This window comes from Phocoena sinus, chromosome 3 (genome assembly GCF_008692025.1).
Source record: "Phocoena sinus isolate mPhoSin1 chromosome 3, mPhoSin1.pri, whole genome shotgun sequence".
In the NCBI taxonomy this organism is placed as follows: domain Eukaryota; kingdom Metazoa; phylum Chordata; class Mammalia; order Artiodactyla; family Phocoenidae; genus Phocoena; species Phocoena sinus.
The window spans coordinates 10,773,905-10,795,353 of record NC_045765.1 but is presented as its reverse complement, the minus strand read 5'-3'; the positions used below and the strand labels follow the sequence as shown (position 1 = coordinate 10,795,353).

Here is a 21,449-nt window from a genome sequence, read left to right as displayed (position 1 = left end):
TGTCCCGACACCTCGTACAGGAGTGGGATGCCCTCTCCGCCAGCTGTAGCTCGGAGCCACTGGCCACTCCCTGCCCAGTCACTCTGGTCCCTTTGGCTCACACAGCTGCAGCCGCCTGCGTTTCTGCCCATGGCCCTGTCCATGGGCTCAGCTCTCCCGCCCTATCCCCCTCGAGCCTCCTCACCCTGGAGTTGCAGCTGATCCTGTCCTGAAAACGTCTGTTGCCTCATCTGCAACACCCTTTGCCCTAATGGTGCTCTCCCTCCCCCGCTACTTCCTCCTTAGGCGAACCGCACAGCCTACACACATCTGTATCCCAAATTCCGAGCCCTCCCTCAGCTGTCAGACATTCCCAGCTGGAGGACCTGCCCGAGTGGGGAGGGGCTCCCAGCACAGAATTCTGCTGCTGGTGGGCGGGGTCTCAGGGCCCGCCCACAGAGCAGGAGTCACCGGAATGTGGCCGGTGCTTTTCAAACTTTTGTTTGCAACGAACCCTCTCCTGAGATAAAGTTGAGACCCAAGACCCATGTGCTCTCGGGGGGGTGCCAGGGCTTGAAGTGAATCTGGCCGTTTTCAGACAGCTGCTCACGGTGACAAACAAGCTGCCGTGCCTCCCACTTCTTTTGGGCCTCGAAGCCCCAGAGGTGCAGCCCTCACTTCAGCTCCAGCCAAGGTGCCGAGGACACTGCAGCGGTTCCAGGGTGAGTGAGGTCTCATGTGACCGGGACACCTGTGAGGCTTTGCTGCCTGTGTGACCCTGCGGGGTTCCTGAGTGCCCTTGTCCCCAAGTCACTGCTGGACTGGGCAGGGACCAGAGCAGAGGGTGGTGACAGAGGGCACAGGCTGACTGGGCTGGAAACTCAGCCCCTCCAACTGCACAGTGGGAGAGCCCTCCCTGCAGCCGGGGGCGGGGTGCCGTGCCCTGACCCCCACGCTGCCCCACGGGTGTGGCCTGGTCCTGCCTCTTGCTTGTGGGCTGCCTGCACTTACCGTTCTCACTTTAAAGCCTTCGGAAATATTTCTTGGGTTCTCATCTTAGCCCCGCCACCTTACCCCAATTCCAGTGAGGACAGTGGTGGTCCCGACTACCAAGGTTGCCCAAGGTTGTCCAGGTCCCTTCTCTGATCTGCACCACCATTCCCCCTCTGGAGCCAGATGTCGTCTGTCTTGTACCCCCAGACACACACACTGGACTGTTTGAGAAACCAGAAGGCAATGCACGCGCCTGAATTTATCCCAGGACAACTGAATCGGTACTTAAGCACAAGAGCTGCTCTATCACTTCCAGTCCTCATTTTCCTCCAAGTTCTTCTTCTTCTCCCAAGCTCATACCCCACCCCTCTTGCACAACACAGCACATCCCTCTGTTAGGAGAATATTAAATCCTAACGACTACAATCCACTGAGTTCCTCATGATACACTCTGTGGTGTCGCCTCCGGGACCGCACACTCCACACCAGTCGCCTCAGCGAGTCCCCACACCTAGTGGGTGTGGCTTCCCGCCTGAGGCCCACGTTCATAGCCCAGACCCGGGACCTGAGCCCGGTCAGGCCAACTGGGAGCCTGCATACCCGGCTCCCGCCCCACACATTTCACCAACTTCCCTGGGTGTCCTCCTCACTGGGCTGAACTTTCCCTCCCTTCTGGGTTCAGGGAGGTGTGGCAGGAAAGGACTGTCACCTGGGAGACGGTGATGCCACCCTTCCTGGGCAGCTCTTCTTTGGTTTCTTCACTGGGGTAAGGGTTGCTCACGTGGGAATAAAAATATTAATTCAGCACTTCCGTGGCTTGCTTGCCGAAGTTCTGCCGCTTATGCCTGTGAAGACAGACAGCCTCAGCCGGGGATCGTACACGGGGCCTCATCCTCGTCTCTGATTCCCTAGAGTTGTAACAGCAGCAGCCAGCACTTCAGTCGCCTTCCAAGAGGCTGTGTGAGGGCTACGCCTGCAGCTGTGGCCACAGCCCCTGCACAGGCTTGGAGGCCCCCAGAACTGAGACCCAAGCCAGCGCTGACTTAGGTTCCTCTTCCTAAGAGCTGACCCTGGGGTCACAGGCCGGGGGTAGGTAGGGCCTGACCTGGCATCGAGGAACCTCGAGCGCAGGGTCATCACGGCCTCGCAGGTGCTCTCCTTCAGCTGTATCGGGACGCTGTTGAACTTGCCGTGGAGGATGCCCACCATGTGCTCGATCTCCTTGGGCGAGACAGGCCTTATCCTGCTCTGCTCCCGGAGAAGGCTGGTGACATGCGTGGTGAACTCACGGCAGGCCTGGGGTGGGGAGACAAATGCCAGCCGGTGACTACCCAGCAGGCTGTCCCGGAGGCTCCATGTGGGACCAGCCACCTGCCCCCCGAGGCTCCCACACAGGCTGGCTACGGAGAAGTGAAGGCAGAAGGCTTGCGGTAAAATCGGCCACCTTTGCTGTGAGACCAAGTGTGTGGACCCCCTGCTCTGGGCCACCAAAGGCAGGCAGTTAGCGCTCCACGTTTCGCTTTGACAAATGCGGATTCACATGACAGAAACTCTTCCATGCAGAAAGATCACCGGTTCATATTTCTCTAGCTCAGAGTGGTAAATCTGTCGGATCTGGGACAGCTTGGCCCTGTAGTCAGAGCGCTCAGGGCCATTGTCATTTGGACAGCCACCTGGTGTTGCTGTGCCGGCCACCGCCTGGGCTCCTCTTCGGTGCTTCTCCGGCCTGCACATGCCCTCGGCCAGCAGCATGTTATCCAGCTTTTGGAGCTGAGCGTCAGGGGGACCCTCTTCCGGAATGCCACGAATGTTCAACCCTGGGTAAGAGAGGAGACACTGAATCAGTGTCTGTTGTCGGAATAAAAACAACCACGACAGAGTGTTAGCACTGGCTTCGTGTCTGAACACTTTTCACGGAACCCTTGAGGGGAAAGAAAGACTTCATCTGATAACAGACATTGAGTAACCCCCGTGACGCTGGTCCAGGTGCCGTGCTTAGGAACCCAGTCCGGGTGGCGGGAATGCAGGGGGCACACCGATCACAGCTCACAGCCCACAGCTGGGTGTGTGTGGGGGCCCGCAGGGCAGGGGCGGGGTGGCACTGGGTGCTGGAAATCCTGAAGCCCTGAACCTTGTCTTCAGATGGGAGAGGAAGCACGTTCCAGACACACACACTAGCACAGGCAGGGATACGAAGGCTAGTGGCTGCCTGGCTTCAGGCAAGGCCGTGCTGCTGTGCGTCTGAGACGGAGCCCCCCAAAACCGAGTTCCCTTACTGAGTTTGACTAGTTTCTCTATCTAAAACTTTATTCCCTTTCTTGTCCCCTTTGACCTCAGTCCTGTGCTAACTGAACACTAATCAATCAGTCAGATGACTAAAATTGCTGTTGTTGATGACATCGTTAACGTGCTAAAATTGCTATTATAGATATCGCCATTAATGTGCAAACTCAGGTTATGTCTCCAGGGCAAGATGAGCTAACAGACCCTAAGCCATGGACCCACCTGGTCAGCGAATCATAAACCAGAGACATCCTGATTCCCGAAACTACGATTATGAAATGTCACAAGGTGATGATTAATTCCAGCCTCTCTGTTCTTCCCCTTAAAAAAAAACAAACCAAAAAACCCTCACTCAAAGACCAAGGTGGAGTAGATCTGAGGCTTGTCTCCCGCTCCCTTGCTTGGCACCCTGCAATAAACACTGTACTTTCCTTCACCACCACCCGGTGTCAGGAGAGTGACTTTGCTTTTCAGAAGACTGAACTTTGGTTTGGTAACACATCTATTATGTCTGTTTGTGTTTCCTGTGTGTGTGTTGGGGGGAGGGTTGTTGCTATAAAGTAAAGAGGAAAAGACTGATCCAGAGGTGCCAGAGAAGATGAACTAACCCACCGAGAGATCTTTTTTAAAAAATACATTTATTTATTTATTTATTTATGGCTGCATTGGGTCTTCGTTGCTGTGCGCAGGCTTTCTCTAGTTGCGGCCAGTGGGGGCTACTCTTTGTTGCAGTGTGCGGTCTTCTCATTGCGGTGGCTTCTCTTGTTGCGGAGCATGGGCTCTAGGCATGTGGGCTTCAGTAGTTGTGGCTTGCAGGCTCAGTAGTTGTGGCGCATGGGCTTAGTTGCTCCGCAGCCTGTGGGATCTTCCCGGACCAGGGCTCGAACCCCTGTCCACTGCACTGGCAGGCGTATTCTTAACCACTGTGACACCAGGCAAGTCCCCCACGGAGAGACTTTAAGCGGAGAAACAAGATGATTGGCTTTACAACATGGAGAAGCCACCGCAGCTGGACTGAGAGGGTGACATGCTCGAGGGCAGGACTGGACGGGCAGTGGACGGGCAGGGGAGGCAGTGGGGGGGAGCTGTTGCTGTCCGAGGGGATGCAGGTCAGCTACAGGGCAGCCAGAGGGCGAGGCCCCAGAGTCTGTGACCACCAGATGTGGGCGTGAGAGAAAGGAAGAGGCTGTGACCACTCCCACATTCGCCCAGGAAGGTGCCATTTTTTCCCAAGTACAGCACACAAAGCAGCAGGCAGGCATGTGAAAAAATGCCATCAGCCTGGTCCCTGATCCAGCTAAGCATGAACGTCCAGGTGGCTGCGAGGCAGCTGCTTCCTGGGAGCTGGGGCTGAGCTGACCAGTTTGGGTGGGAAACATGTATTCATGAGTCATCGGCGTGTGGTGTGTGGGAAATCTGTACATATCCACCTGTACCTGCAGCTACGCCTATGAGAAGGCCATGCCCCTGAATACTAGAAAACCAGCATTTCAAGAACAGGCAAAGGAGGAGACGGAAAGAGTTTTCGGGTAGGTGGAGGAAAAACCAGAAGTAGTCACAGAGGGGTAAAAACATGGGCTTGGTCATTAGGGGAACGCTGTTAACCCTGAAAAAGCAGGGTAAGGTGGGGTACAGCCTGACTAGCAAGTTCCGGAGGAGCATGGGAGACAGGCAGTACAGGGAAGAGCCTGCTGCAGGGGTTACAGAGCAAGCTCAGGTCTGAGGAGGGTGGTCTTGCAGGATCTGTGTCTTCTTTGCTTTTTCAGTGACAGAAGAAACATCTGTGGCTACAGAGGAAAAAAGATTGGGGGGTGGTTCCTGATGGGAGGCAGGGAACGCCGGAGAAGGAGGTAATGATATAGGATATCCATCTAGCTCTGACTTTCTGGAAAAACAAAGTTTAAAGTGTTTTCTTGGAAACAGGCTCTCAATACTATCAGCTACTAACTGACTCAAGTGCTCAAATAAAAATTGAGTTTAGGGAATTCCCTGGTGGTCCAGTGGTTAGGGCTCAGCACTTTCACTGCTGTGGCCCGGGTTCAATCCCTGGTCGGGGAACTAAGATCCTGCAAGCTACGTGGTGCAGCCAAAAAAAAAAAAAATTGAGTTTAATCCTATCATATGGATATTTACTCATTAATCACGTGCCCCTTTCTTGTTCCCTATGTAACAGGTTAACCTTTTCTGTCAAAAACTCACCAGTGAAAATTGAAGGCACTCAAGAGATATCCTTGCAGGAATTTTCTTCACATGCAGGGAGCTTTACCTCCTTACGTTTGGGGACCCTCAACTCACCCAAAGGAACCCCTGCCACTTAACTCAGTCCCACTGGGTTATAATGTGGCTTTTTCTGAAAGAACTAAAGGAAAAGTGCCCCTTTTATCAGTTGCTGGCCTTCCAGTTCAGAGACCCAATTCTCTAACAACCTTACTTGGTCTTCAAGAAGTACCAGATGTAAACGCTGGGCACCCCTGGACAGAGTTGACCTGTGCTGCCTGACCCCCATAAAGGCCCACACCCTCCTAGCCACTCCTAACCCAGAGTAGATAATGGACGTCCTCCTCCCTCAGGCCCTCTGTTTGCAAATCCTATTGATTCAAACTCCATGATCAACCCACCATCGATCCCCTCCCTTAATGCCACCGCTGGAACCCTGCTGCGCTGACCCCTCTCCTGCCCTCCATGACCTGTGAGGAAACGCCTCCCCTCTGATCCACTGTGCACACCGGCAAGCCAACCACCGTCAAACACGGTGCTCATCATGCCAGTCTTCTGTTCAAAGACTTCAACCAGGGCCTGCACCCACCTAAATTAAAGCCTAGACTCTGACACCTCGTACTCAGGGTCTTTCGTGACAGCCTTCCAAACCCACCTTCATGAACTTTCCCTCTGCTGGGCCCTTCATGGCCCTTTGCAGCACAGCAGATGCTCTGCGACCGTCTCAGGCTTACTCAGCATCTCGTCCCTGAGCACCCGAGGTTGCGGCTGGGGCTCAGGAGTGACCCGAGAGGGACATACAGCACCCCGCCCCACCCCAGAGGGCCCCCAGCACACCCTGACTCCCGGGCTGGAGAGGCCACCTCCACAGCTTCCATCACAGCTTCCGTCATTACAATCAGGGGCAGGAGTGGTCCAGGCTGGACATGCGGTGGTGGGGACATGTGCACACCTGTGTGTGTTCATGCGTGTGTGACTCTGGGCCGCTCAGGGGTGCATGGCAGTCTTTCATTCTTTTTTCTTGGCCGTGCCACGTGGCTTGTGGGATCTCAGTTCCCCGACCAGGGATTGAACCCGGGTCACAGCAGTGAAAGCGCCGAATCCTAACCACTAGACCACTAGGGAACTCCCCTTTCGTTCTTTTATTTATCCAACAGTAAGCATCTGAGAGTCTATCACAAGCCATGTACCCAACCAGGTGCTGGAGATTTTAAAAAATACACCAAAAAACCACGGGACCTACCATCCTCAAATGAAAGCTCTCAAATTACAAAGAGAACACCATTTTCTCATGTCTCTTTACGGGGTATGTGTTGGTGTGGCCTTTCTTGGAGGGGAGGTTTGAAATGCCGATTAACGCAGAAAAAGCACATATCCTTTGATCTTGATCAGAACTCTGTTCTGCGAATTTACCCTACAGGAACACTGACCCCTGTAGATGCTGTACTTACAGGACACTCATGACCACCCCGTAACTGTGAAAAACCAAAACCACCCAAATGCCCATGAATAAGGAGACAATATGCCTGTCATACCCCAGGCCCTGTGGTGTTAACAGTGCGTATGTTATGACCATCATTCATGAGCTACAAGCTTTGCTTCTTTAAAGCTGTATATTTTAGCGAATGTATGTGTATGAGGAGAAGCGAAACCTAAAAAAAGTTACCCTGTGCCTTAGTCACCAGGACCGGTCCCAGCTGTGGACACGGCCATGCCGAGTGCCTTTGCCTTCTGTCAGCAAGCGGCCCCTTGCACGCGGCCCTGCCTCTCCCTCAGCACCGCGCATCTGTCTCCCAGCACACTGTCCCTGCCTGATTATGGTCCTTAGACACTCGTTACCGTTAATTACAACAAGCTCATTTCCGGTCCCAGGGGTGCTCCTCAGCTCCCCCAGAGCCCTTGACTGGCAGCCGGGAGGCTTTGGAGACCAGCAGCTCAGCTCAGGGACACTGTCAGTTGGAGACACTCAGATGAGGTGGTGGGATCTAAAACAGAGGCACTTCCACCCAACCACCAAATTTCCTTATGTTCCCAATTTACTGTGGGTAAAAAACTCCAGTAAACCAATGTCTATGTGGAATAGGGCCTGTGAGGATGCAATTAAAGTCCAATGAGGGGCTTCCCTGGTGGCTCAGTGGTTAAGAATCCGCCTGCCAATGCAGGGGACGCGGGCTCGATCCCAGGCCTGGTAAGATCCCACATGCCATGGAGTAACTAAGCCCGTGCACCACAACTGCTGAGCCTGCTCTCTAGAGCCCGCGAGCTGCAACTACTGAAGCCTGCGTGCCTAGACCCCATGTTCCGCAATGAGAGAAGCCACCGCAATGAGAAGCTCACGCACCGCAAGGAAGAGCAGTCCCTGCTCGCTGCAACAAGAGAGAGCCTGCGCACAGCAACAAAGACCCAACACAGCCAAAAAAGTTCAGTGAGGTCATAGGGGTGGGGCCCTAATCCATAAGACTGTGGCCTTCTAAGCAGAGGAAGAGAGACCTCTTCCTTATTCCATTCCCCTTGTGAGGACACAGTGAGAAGTCATCTGTCTGGAAGCCAGGAAAAGAGCCCTTACTGGGAACTGAACCAGCCCCGGAAAATAGTAAACCAATGAGCAGCTGTGCTCCAATAAAACTTTATTTACCAACACTGTGGTCTGCAACCCTGCTCCACAGTATGTATGTCACAGAGCCTAACATGGGTCTGAGGAAGAACCTACATGCATGCAGGTCCGGGTAGGTCAGCACACCTCCGAATCACTGCCTTCAGCTTCCCCCCCTTCCTTGGAATCCCCTCTGGATCCTGCCCCTTCTCTTGACAGTTTTCCTTCTGTGGGTGCAGTATGAAGGATGAGATTTTTGCTTGTTTTGTTCAGTCCTAATCTAGATCAGGACTCCTTGAAAGGTAGTGTCTGGTTTGCCCTCCGTCTATGGAAAGGCCAACACAGACAGAGAGGTTGCACATAGAAACCTTTATAGCAATGTGACAGAGTAATTTCATGTCTGTTGAATCTAATGAGACTTTTGGGCTTTTTATTTGGCTGCTCCGCGTCTTAGTTGCGGCATGCAGGCTCTTAGTTGTGGCATGCGGGCTCTTACCTGTGGCATGTGAGATCTAGTTCCCTGACCAGGGATCGAACCCGGGCCCCCTGCGTTGGGAGCACAGAGTTTTAACCACTGGACCACCAGGGAAGTCCTGGGCTTATTCTTTTGTATGCTTGCTTCATTTTTCCTTTCCATGTCCTAGTTCATCTTGCTTGTATTTCACACTGGTACTGGGCGGTGGTGAGCCAAAACCCTGTGGCCTGAGCAGACTGTGGCCGGGTCACTGCCGGAGGCTGTGGGTATGTCCTGGAGATGCCCAGGCCCCAGGTGCGAGCTCTGGGTGTGGGACAGTCCAGAAGTGACCCTCCTGACACATTTGTAGGATGCCTGCCTCCCTGTGCATCACTACAGTCATCAGTCGTGGGATGGAGACAGAGCTGCCACCTGGAAAGAGCCTGTGAGGGTGCTGAGTTCCAGAGATGAGGTGCTGAGGGAAAGCCCTGTGCACAGGAAAAAGGCTCACTGCAGGAGCTCCCATCGAGTGGACACAGAGATGCTAAGTGAGGAGGAGGGGGCCAGGACCGGGTTGTAAAGGAAGAGCAATCCATTCTCAGGGGAAGATCTATTTAGTGAGGAAACAAGGCCCCTGAAACCCCGAGGACGCCAGCTTGGTGGCATCACAAATGCGGCAGGAACCCAGACTGTGGGCGCTTCCCTCACAGAGAAGCAGCCCAGTTTCCCCAGCTCAGGAGTGAACACCTTAGCCGAGGCAACAGCATGGGAACATACCCCCAGAGACCCACCTGCCCGCCCACTCACCCCGCCTCTACCCAGGGCCCTGAGGGCCACATCTGTCTCTCTACGGCTGTGTGGAACAACCCTCTTCCCTAGGGACCGTCGCTGTCTTGTTCACTGCCTTGGCTCTGGTTCCTGGAACGTGCCTGGCCTCACAGAATCATGGCCCAGAAATAGGAACTTGTGCTAAGAAACCTCTCCTCAAAGGCCACCAGGACATTTTTATGGACCAGTGCTACCAGGCCCTCAAGGAAGAGAGAGCCCCTTTCTGCAACAAACTGTTTCGAAGAAGAGACACGGAAAAAGCCACCCACTCACCAGACGGAGAACTCAGGGCGGGACCTCATGGGGAAGTCACATCCCAGCACATTCATGACCAGAGCCGAAAGGGCAAAACAAATGACCAGCAACCCGAAGTCAACAGCATCTGTGTGCATGTACATGCACAAACATATGAATCATAACCAAGAAGATTTATCTCTGAACATAGGAGCTTCCAAAATCTGTCAGTAAAAATCATCAACGCCAATGAAAATCAGTGTAAATGAATGTAAATGAAAACCTATCAACGTAAAGCATCACAGTAACCACAAGGAGAAAAACTATAGCTCAAAGGATGCAGAAAGAAACAAACTGAATGGGGCTTCCCTGGTGGCGCAATGGTTGAGAATCTGCCTGCTAATGCAAGGGACATGGGTTCGAGCCCTGGTCTGGGAGGATCCCACATGCCGCGGAGCAACTAGGCCCGTGAGCCACAACTGCTGAGCCTGCGCGTCTGGAGGCTGTGCTCTGCAACAAGAGAGGCCACGATAGTGAGAGGCCACGATAGTGAGAGGCCCGTGCACCGCGATGAAGAGTGGCCCCTGCTTGCCACAACTAGAGAAAGCCCTCGCACAGAAACGAAGACCCAGCACAGCCAAAATAAATAAATAAATTAAAAAAAAAAAAGAAACAAACTCATTCAAACAACACCCATTAATGATAAAAACCCTTAGCAAACCAGGAACAGAAAGAACCCTCCTTAACCTGACAAGGGGCATCTCCCTAAACCACACACACACTTGGACTTACTGGGGACCCTTTAGAGGCACTGCTTCGAGTGAGACACGGGCAAGCTCTGTCCTGTAGGTGTTGGTCGAGCGGATGGGACCAGAGCCCGGGAAGGGACAGACGGGCAAGGTAAAGAGGGGAGATGTCACCCACTTGCAGGTTGAAGGGCATTCTTGCGTGACTGGAGTCACCCGGGGATCACCGATGTCACCGACAACTCCCCCCTCCCCCTCCCCCTTGCCCCTAAATTGGCCCCCAGGTGGGGTTGGTGCTGAGCAATGGCATTCTGACCAGCTGGCCACCCGCACCGTCAAGGGCCCTTTAAATGCTTGTTTCCGGGGGTGGGTAACTTGGAACACAGCCTGTTGGTGTGGAGAACTGCCTGCATTTACCTTTGAGACGACGTCCCCCAGGTCAGTTTTTTAAGCAACATTCTAGATGAAGCCATGTTTTAAGTCACTGGACTTTCTCAGTCCCACAGGACTTTACAAGGAATATCCCTTTAGCAAACTCTCATCGGTTTCTGAAATCACAGCTGACATGCACATTAGATATTCATCAGATGGCGGGAGTATAACACTATGCAAATTCCTATCAATTCTAATTAATCCTTAATTAAAATACATCACAACCTAAGTGCTGAAACCTCAACCAAATATGCAAATTAATTCTCATTTCAATATACTTTTGCATTTGTTAATTTAAGGCCTGCGATTCTGTCATAAACTACTGTATGAACTGCTGATGCTCTGTAAAAACGGCATGCAGTTTGCCTAGGTTTTTTTTTCCTGTGGCAACAGGGCAAAAGGAAAAGACAGCAAAATGCTGTAATAGAAAATGCAGCCAAGTAAAACGTCTAGAAAATTAGTCCACGCTCTCCTGTGAGGCTTTGGGAACATTTAAGAGCAACAGCTAAGGAAAACAGCACTTATGGATGGCTTCTGTCTACATTAAACAATCTTATTTCTCATCCAAAGAAATGCTTTAATTTCAACCGAACAATATCTAGAAGCTTCCGAAGCTGGGCTACTGTCACCCAAAGGTACGACCTTTATTTTGCCGAGTCCTGCACAGGGAGGTGACCAGACCAGCAACACGCACAACCATGTCCTACCCATTCCCAGGCTGGAAATCAGACTTTTAGGCCCTCCAAGGCCCTAACTTCCCTAAGAGGGATTGTCCCAGGGACTGATGACAGTTCTAGGTGACAGTAAAAAGGAGCATTTTCTGTTAAGAGAGATCAGTCACTTTCACACCATCACCAAGTTTACTGATAGCTACTGTATGCCAAGCCCATAACAGGGTTGGGACACTCTGCAGGCACGCCTGTGCTTTTGCGGGTAACAGATGCTGCATGAAATTAACACATAGGATAATTTCAGTGGATGGGTAAGCCCTAAGAAGAAATCTGAATAGGGTAACAGATGCTGCAAGAAAGTGCTGCTTCACAAGAATCTGTGTGCTAAGGCCTTAAGCTATGGGCCCCCAACTGAAATCCTTCAGTCCTTGATTGGTTTTTATAACAGCTTTGTTGAGAAATAATTCATGCGACATACAACTCACCCATTTCCAGTGAATAACTCAGTGGGTTTCAGTACATTCACCAGGTTGTGCAACTACCACCTAACTTTTTCACTACCTCAAAAAGAGATCCTGTCCCTGTTAGCAGTCACTCCCCACTCCCCACCCCAGCCCCTGGCAACTGCTAATCTCTTTCTCCCTCTTCTGGACATTTCACATAAATGGAACCACACACTATTGTGGACTTTTGTGTCTGGCTTCTTTTATTCAGAATAAAGGTTTTTTTTTTTTTAATTGAACTATGGCTGATTTACAATGTTTCGGGTATACAGCAAAGTGATTCCGTTTATCTATATCTGTATCTATATCTTTTTCAGATTCTTTTGCGTTATATGTTATTACAAGATATTGAATATAGTTCCCTGTGCTATACAGTAGGGCCTTATTGTTAGCATAAAGTTTTTTTTTTTCTTTTAAAAATTTTATTTATTTATTTATTTTTGGCTGCGTTGGGTCTTTGTTGCTGCGCATGGGCTTTCTCTAGTTGCGGTGAGTGGGTGGCTACTCTTTGTTGCAGTGCACGGGCTTCTCACTGCCGTGGCTTCTCTTGCTGAGGAGTACGGGCTCTAGGCGCGCAGGCTGCAGTAGTTGTGGCTCACGGGTTTAGTTGCTCCGCAGCATGTGGGATCTTCCCGGACCGGGGCTCGGACCCGCGTCCTCTGCATTGGCAGGCGGATTCTTAACCACCGCACCACCAGGGAAGCCCTAGCATAAAGTTTTTAAGGTTCATCCATGTTGCAGTTTGTGTCAGAAAACTTCATTCCTTTTTATGGCTGAACAACAGGCCATTGTACAGATGGACCACATCTTGTTTCTCTAGTCATCATCATGGACATTAGATTTTTTTCATAATCCTTGATTTTCTATTTGTCTATACTAATCCACCTGTCTGTCCAATAGAACTTTCCCAATGATGGAATGTTCTAGATCTGCACTAATATGGGAGCCACTAGCTACATGTGGCTACTGATTACTTGAGATGTGGCTAGTGTGGCTGAAGAACGCCTTATTTAATTATACTTGATTTTAATTAATTCAAATGCAAATCACCCCTGTGGGATGGGCCACAGTCAATAGCGGCAGAGGAACTATTATGTAGGCTGATCAGAATCGGAGGCTTGATTCATGAGTCACCTGGAACCTGTGGAGCCGAGAAAGGACACTCCAAGCAACCTGAAAAATAACCCTCCAGCTCTAGGAGATCCGCCGCCTGCGTGGCCACAGCGAAATACCGCACAGGGGTCTCAGCCCCAGGGCCAGCCAAACACAAAAGGGATCTGAATTCTGGAAGAAGTCACACATTGGCCCGAAGGGTAGTCGTTGGACAGACCCAACCAGAAAGCTGACGCTACTGACCAAGATGTTGCAACCGCAACAGACCTGAGTGGCAGAGGAGGAAGGGAAACGGAGGTAAAAAAAAAACCGCTGGATTACTTATGCCTGAGAGCTCCCAGCCAGGCCCAGGAACAGTGGTGAGGAAATAGGAGGGCGGTCCTTTGCGTGAGAGTTATTACATCCACTTCCCCCACGGCAGCTGCCCGTGTTCCTTGGCCCGAGAGCAAGGTTGGTGGGGCTGGGACTTCTCACTCCTCAGAAACAAAGTGAACCCAGGACTGACCAAAGTGAGGCACAGATGCGTACTTGAGGCCAGCAAAGGGGACAGTCACGGCTTGGAGAAGACGGAGCAGGTCCCTCGGTGTGAACTTCCCAGGACGCTTGGCAGCTCTTCAACGGGCTGCCCATCTGCAATCCAAGATCCAAAGGTCTTTACGCAAGTTGGCATTCAAGCGAATTTGGAGGCAAAGCCTGACCCACACCAGTGTGTGCGACCGTTCTTGTTCTGAGGCTAAGTCACTGAACGCAAGGCTCTGCCTCAGTTCTTGTCAACACCACATATGTAAAACCTAAACAATTCTGAGTTCTGTAATGCACCCAGCCCCAAGGGTTTCAGGAAAGGGACTGGGCCAGTATTGGGTCCTCCCAGCTAAATTCAAAGCTCTCTAAAAAGGGTTTATTTGTTCTCCTCAGGACAGCTCCTCCAGATACCAAGAAGGATGGCTGTTTCAAAGGAAGGATTCAGGAGGGGGGTGTACTCCTAGGGTATCCTTGGTCTTCAGAGACTGCGGCAGGCAGGACCACCCAGACACCACACAGAGGAGAGCACAGGTGGAGGGCCTGCGTATCGACCCTGGAAGATGCACCCGTGTCCTTCCCACAGGTCGGAGGAGGCACCGGAAGGCAATTCCTGGAACTCGTGGGGTAGTGCTTCCAGGAACACTTGACAACACGGTTTACGTGGAGGATGGCTTTCTTTTCAGGATGATACGAACGATAAGCCTTGGGTTCTAAGTCAGGCCCCAGACACTCAGTCTTCCTGAACCCGTAAGCTGTACAGGATAAAGGATTTCACTTAATAGGTATCAGTCACCAGAAACAGTTCTTCACTCAACAAAAATATAAGGTGTGTACACTGTGTGTCAGGTACCAGGGCAGCCCTAGGACACGGCTCGTCCTAGACCCTGCACTCACCGTTGGAGACAGATTGCAGAGGCTAGGAGCCATCACGGGTGCAGTGAGAGCAGCAGATGCACAGACAGTGCCCGGGGCCTGTGGGTGCAGAGTTCCCTCCCTGAGCCACAAAAGGGTGTGGAGGGGCAGCACACAGCCTGGCTGTGGGTTACTGGGGTGCAACCCTCTCTCCGGAGCTTCACGCTACTCATCTGTAAAACAGGAGTGAAGTAACCGTCTGTCCCGGGCCACTGGAAGTTTGGGGTAATGATGCCAGGACTCGCGGAGCTCTCTGGCTGTGGCCCACGCTCCATCAATACCTACTGGGCTTTTAAACACTCTGTGCAGGTTTAGTGTTTACCCTAAAGGTCTGTCGCAGACATTAGCTAGAGGGAAATGTGAGAAACGTGGGTTAAATCAAGAAGCCAACATGCCATTTCCCAGTGTGGGCACCCCAGGAGGCTCAGCCTGCAGGACCACTCATCGGGCAGAGGCCCATGGGAAGCTGGTGCAGGATCATGACCCTGAATAGTTTTCTTTGGCCCAAGACTTGGTCATTCCTGGTCATGGGGTTGGAGGAAGCTGAGGCAGCACTGAGATCTCATTTACTTTCCTCATGGTCCATCCTGGAGACTGTAAGGCCTGCGGCCCATGTGCTGGAAACAGTGTTTCCATGACTGCACTTCCTACTGATATGAAAAGACCTGGCCACACTGAACTTGACATTTAGGCAGCTCTCGGCAATTGTGATGGCTAGTGCTTTTCAAGGCTGAGTGGTGCTGCCCCATCCCCGTGCTGCCATTCAGCCAAATGTACCAGGCACCCCGATGCTTGAGCCAATCAGTGGAAAGGAAGCATGATTTTCTGAAGAAATGCCTAGATCTGATGCATGGCCTACGCTCTGAGCCCTACAGCCGCCTTGGGATTCAGCCTGGGTGTCAGTCAGAAGCCCTGAGTGTAGCCCTTGCCACCTGGGAGGATGGGACAGGGCAGTGGCGTGGGCTAAAACGGACACCTCAGCCTGTCCTGATGGCAGTAGGTCTCAAGCCTGTCATTTTCTCCTGAAACTGCTGAGTTTGAAGCTGACTGACAGCTGTGTTCACATATGGACATACAGAATCAGATGAAGCAAAAGGAGAAGTGCCCAGACAGCGCACGCCCACAGCTCTCAAGAAGCAGTTTCCCCAACATCATCTCACTAATGGGGAAAAGGTCATCAAGAACTACAGCTTCCTGAGACAACAGCTGATTAAACTACTTTGAAAAACTGCTTTTCATTACTACTAAATGCCTTACTTTGCATAGCTAAGTTGTCGATAAAACCCTCAAGGGCCCACACACCCAAGAAGCTCTGATGACAGAGCCAACTGCTGAGGGCAGTGGGGACCACCCGCCCCCCTCCCCCACAAGGGCTGTTTCTTTCCCCCTGGCGGCAGGTGGGAGCTGGCAGGGGGACAGCACACCTCAGAGAGAGGCACCAACACGGGAAGATTTTTATGACGGTGATCAACATCATACAATTCAACGGTCCTGAGGAGCATGTGACTGTAGCCAATGCCCCCAGGGGATGGACACACACTGGCGTGTCCCCCGTGGGCGGTTTCTTCCAGCTCACAGGACTCGCGGGTTGTGCTCATTCAGCTGTAGGAATGCTGCTTATCTGGTTCACACAGGGCACTGAAGGGAGTGCTGCGAGGGGTTAAGGGCAAACTTGTTTAAACCCCCAAAAAGCCCAACCTTGTTTACTAGAAGTCATAATATCTGCTCCCCATAATTTAAATAAGGAACAGACAAGACGGGCCATTAGACATTCAAACACCTGTGAGAGGCACCTGAGCAGGAGCTTAACGTGGGACCTACAGGGCAAGGGGTCGTCCGCAGAGGGTGACCTGGCTCTGGGCATTGGAGCCTAAGGGAAGTGAGGAGGGCAGCCAGTGGGAGCTGGTGGGGGACCCGGGTCAGGGGCTGAGGTGGTGAAAAGGGATGCACGTGAGTGGGGGAGGGAACGACTGATTAAATAAGTAAAAGTACTGAGGATGATGGGAGCAGGGTTCTTATTGTCAGAGAAAGGAGAGAGACAATCTCCTTTACCAATCTAGAGACAGAGAAAAATAGAATGAACCCTGTGGTGCTGAACCAGAATTAAAGACACTGAAATGAGGGAATTCCCTGGCAGTCCAGTGGTTAGGACTCAGCCCTTTCGCTGCCGGCGCCCGGGTTCGATCACTGGTCGGGGAACTAAGATCCCACGAGCTGCCCGATGCAGCCAAAACAAAGAAACGAAAAAAAGATACTGAAATGAGCTCATGGTTTTCAATATATGCAGATACAGTAAAAATAGACATGAATGAGTGTGTGTACACATATATATGCATCACCCGCAAATACTCCTGAGCTCTGTGCCCTGAGAGTGACCAGAGCAGTACCACCTCAACAGTAACAAGCATACCCAGGCCCAAGAACTAGTCTAAATGGAGCCAGGGCTCCTGGAGAAATGGCTGATTCCGGCCCGGCGGGAGAGGGGAGAATATGAGCCTGGAACATGCTATGGCAGCAAGGAAGGGAATGCTCAAAGGCTGATGGAGACATGTCAGAAGGACATGAGCCAGCTTCAAGGGTCTCACACTAGCCAACGCTGGGACAATTTGAGCGTCGAAATGAGTGATAATAGTAACTGTGATAAAATAAGACTCCATGCATTCCATGAATCTATACTGACACAAAATACGAAAATGAATAAAAGGGAAATTGAATGAGGGATAGTCTCAGAGTACCTCCTACAGAATACTTATTACAAAGGGAAAAGGAGCAACTTTAAAAAGGAGAAGTCTGGCAGACACTATCTCACTTGAGTGATCAAAGTTCAAGTCATCAATAGGGGACAGAGCAAATGTGGGCACCACTGAGCAGCCTCTGTGTGAGGAGGCGTTGCTTCATTTTGAGGATGTGTAGCAGAAATCTAATCATGAGGAAACACCAGATAAATCCAGATGGAGGGACTTGCCTGTGACCTTCCAGATGGTCAAGTTCATGAAAGTCAAGGAAAGACAGGGGCTTGTCACAGATGAAACAAGACCGAAGAGATGTGATAACTAAACGCAACAAGATTTTGACCTTTTTGTCCTTTTCTATAAAGGATTTTATTGGGACAACTGGCAGAGCCTGAATGAGATCTGCGGATTCCATGGTGGGTGGGGTATCAGTGTTCCCTTCCTGACCATGACAGTTGTCCTGTGGGTAAAAAGGAGACCGTCCCTGTTTGTTGGAAACGCACTCAGGTGTGCAGGGGTCACGGGGCATCGTGGCAGCAACTTACTCTCTAATAGTTCGGGGAGAAAATGTATTTGCGTGTTCTTGGAACATTTATGTGAATCTGTGATTGTTTCAAAATAAAAAGTTAAACACACACAAACAAACCTATGAGAACAAACATAGACCACTCAAACTACAGTGGCTTTGTAAACCAAATGGGATATAAGCTTTTGGGTTACAGCATGCATAGAGGGTAAAAGAATTAGAACAGAAATATACCACATGCTGGCTCTTATGAAAAAGGAAAGTGGTGGGAAAGATAACAGATAAAATGTTGACTTCTACCTGGGTTAAGGAGTGACACCATGAAGATCCACAATGAGTTATTCCTTTGAAATAATATGATTCCCAAAATCTGCTGTCATCAAACAGTCTTTCAAATACAAACAAGTGTAAAAGGATATCATGTCCACTACAATGGGATACCACTTCGCATCCACTAGGATGGCTATTATAAAAACAAAACAAAACAAACGCAGAAAATAACAAGTGTTGAAGAAGATGTGGAGAAATTGGAACCCTTGTGCACTGCTGGTTAGAATGTAAAATGGTACAGCTGCTGTGGAAAACAGTCTGGCAGTTCTTAAATATACAATTACCATGTGATCCAGCAATTCCACTCTTGCGTATATACCCCCAAACAACTGAAAGCAAGGTCTCAAACAGGTATTTGCGCAGATATTAGCATCATTATTCACAATAGCCAAAAAGTGGAAACAACCAAATGTCCCACAATGAACGGATAAACAAAATGTGGTCCATCTATATGATGGAATATTATTCAGCCATAAAAAAGAAGCAAATTCTGACACATGCTACAACATGGGTGAACCTTGAAAACATTATATTAAGTGAAATAAGCCAGTCACAAATGGACAAATATTGTATAATTCCACTTATATGAGGTACTTAGAGCAGTCAAATTCATAAAGACAGAGAGTAGGATGGTGGTTACCAGAGGCCAGGGGAGTGGGGAATGGGGAGTTGGGGAGTTAGTGTTCAGTTTAGGAAGATGAAAAAGTTCTGGAGATGGGTGGTGGTGATGGTTACACAATGATGTAAGTGTACTTAATGCCATTGAACGGTACACTTAAAGATGGTAAAGTGGTAAATTTTATGTTATGTATGTTTTATCACAATAAAAAATGTTCCAACTGTGTGTGGGGGGAAATATCACGTCCTTACAGCATTTGGGTGAAACAAATGTAGGTTTAAAATTGAATTTCTCTTTCAGTCACCAGATAACTACTGGAGGCTGGCACCACACCCATAGCCTTATATGTAAGAACTCACACAGTCTTCAATAACCGTGGGCTAAGTGTTGTCGCTGTCCCCAAGTCACAGAGAAGGACTGGGGACAGAGGAAGTTTCAGTCGCATGCTAGGGTCATGGAGCCAGAGGTAAAGTGGAATTCAGACCCTTTCACTGCTCTCTGCCACCGTCCATGTCAAGTACACGTCAATCTTGCACCAAAACCGTGTTCAGAAAGAAACATACTTTTGTACCACATACGTGCTTTCCACAAGCCCCAGCATAACTCAAGTGCTATGCTCCAAAGTGACACACAACATTCAAATAATTGATCTCAAGAGACCAACTCACTCTGGACTTCCCTGGTGGAGCAGTGGTTAAGAATCCGCCTGTCAATGCAGGGAACATGGGTTTGAGCCCTGGTCCGGGAAGATCCCACATGCCGCGGGGCAAGTAAGCCCGTGAGCCACGACTACTGAGCCTGCGCTCTAGAGCCCGTGAGCCACAACTACTGAGCCCGCGTGCCACAACTACTGAAGCCCTTGCACCTAGAGCCTGTGCTCCACAACAAGAGAAGCCAAAGAGAGAAGAGTAATCTGTGAGAAATGCTTCTGAGAGGTGAAGTGGGAGAAGAGACCTTGGATTTAGCAACATGGAGGTCACTGGTGACTCAGCAGAGTGAGAAGGTTGGGAGAAGGTGGGTGGAGGTGGGAGAGGAAGTGGAAGTAGCAACCACAAACTCTTTGACACTTGATCCCAAAAGAAAGTAAAGAAATGTAGCAAGTGCTAAAAGTAAGGGTGTGTATTAATCATGTTTAAAATTTTATATCTTTTATGATGCTTTGACATCCTGGGGCAGGGAGAGAATGCCCTTCCCAGGGCTAACTAAATCCAGATATAGCAAACAACTTGCCTGAGAGCGTGCCTTTCATATGCAAACTCAAATCCAAAGGCCACACTCCTAATACCTCTTTTATCTAACTCTCAGCACCAGTCAACATGCCTACACACACCCCCACACCCCCACACCCCTGCCCCGCTTCCCTGGTGGCACAGTGGTTAAGAATCCACCTGCCAATGCAGGGGTCACGGGTTCGAGTCCTGGTCCAGGAAGATCCCACATGCTGCGGAGCAACTAAACCTGTAAGCCACAACTACTGAGCCCGTGTGCCACAACTACTGAAGCCCGCGTGCCTAGAGCCCGTGCTCCTCAGCAAGAGAAGCCACGGCACTGAGAAGCCTGTGCACTGCAACAAAGAGTAGCCACCCACTCACTGCAACTAGAGAAAGCCCATGCGCAGCAACAAAGACCCAATGCAACCCAAAATAAATAATAAATAAAGAAATAAATTTAAAAAAGAATACAAGGAAAGAGAATGAAGTCGGCTGCTCTGCTTCTTAAAGGGGATTCTAGGAATGATTATTCCCAGGTCAGTTTCCTGCCTATAAAACATCTTACTTTAGATACAGTATAAAGCACCTTTGAATGAATACGAAGTAACTTCACAGAATGTTTTTGTGGTTCATTATGAAAAGTAAACAAATGTCTAACCTTTAAGCATGTTCCTGGCCTAGAGGTGATCAAGCGGCTGACAGCAAACCATCAGTGATTACATAAAGTAGGACAGACTACATCATTCATCAAAGGGGATGAACTAATTTCTGTGACAGACACATCCTAAGGTGACTCCCACTGAGTATAATCCTGTCTCCTTGAGATTGGGCAGAATCTGTGACTTGCAAAGTGGCAAAAGTGATGGTATATAGTCTGGCAAGAGTGATGGTATATAGTCTCGCCCGTGGTTATGTTACATCATGACTCCACCTTAGTGGACTGGGGAACGTCACCTGCTGCCCTTGAAGCCAGCTGCCATGTTGTGAGAGGGTCGGTAATGGGGAACCGCAGGCAGCCTCTTGAAGCTGAGAGCAGACCCCCAGCTGACAGCCAGCAAGAAAACAAGAACTTCAGTCCTGCAACTGCAAGCAACGGTTCTGCCAACAACCCTACGAGACTGGAAGATGATCCTGAGCTTCAGATAGGAACACAGATCAGCCAACACCTTGACCGAAGCCTTGTGAGACCCTGAGCAGAGGACCCAGCTCAGCTGTGCCCAGATTCCTGCCAGTGGAAACTGAGATCAGTTTTAACTGTTTTAAGCTGTTAGGTTCGTGGTAATTTGTTACATAGTGACAGATAGCTGAGATAACTGAACAGATTGTAAGGCAGTGAATGGGGACTGTGGGGAGAAAAAGAAGGTCTGTGCTCGCACCTTTGGCAAGTACATGACATGTTCTATGCAACCAAGTATCTGCATTAAAACAAAACGTTAATGTTTATGAAGAAGCAAAATTCCAATGAATGAGAAATCATAAATCTTTTAAATAAATAAAAGAAACTTCCGAGGATAATCTAAATTAAAAAACAAATCTGCGAATATCCTTTTA

The 21,449-nt window shown here is 50.2% G+C and overlaps 1 protein-coding gene and 1 non-coding gene across 2 annotated transcripts in view; one reads left to right on the top strand and one right to left on the bottom strand.

Annotated features, from left to right (window-relative positions):
* The window catches only part of PBX4 (PBX homeobox 4), a 36,630-nt gene that overhangs the window by 5,748 nt on the left and 9,433 nt on the right, over positions 1–21,449 (bottom strand). Inside the window, 3 exon segments of the mRNA XM_032625618.1 lie at positions 1,682–1,817; positions 2,078–2,268; positions 2,545–2,789. Of these exon segments, the coding sequence (XP_032481509.1) occupies positions 1,682–1,817; positions 2,078–2,268; positions 2,545–2,789 (572 nt within the window).
* On the top strand, positions 5,242–5,313 carry TRNAE-UUC. The gene has a single exon. It is a non-coding gene; the product is annotated as a tRNA-Glu (tRNA).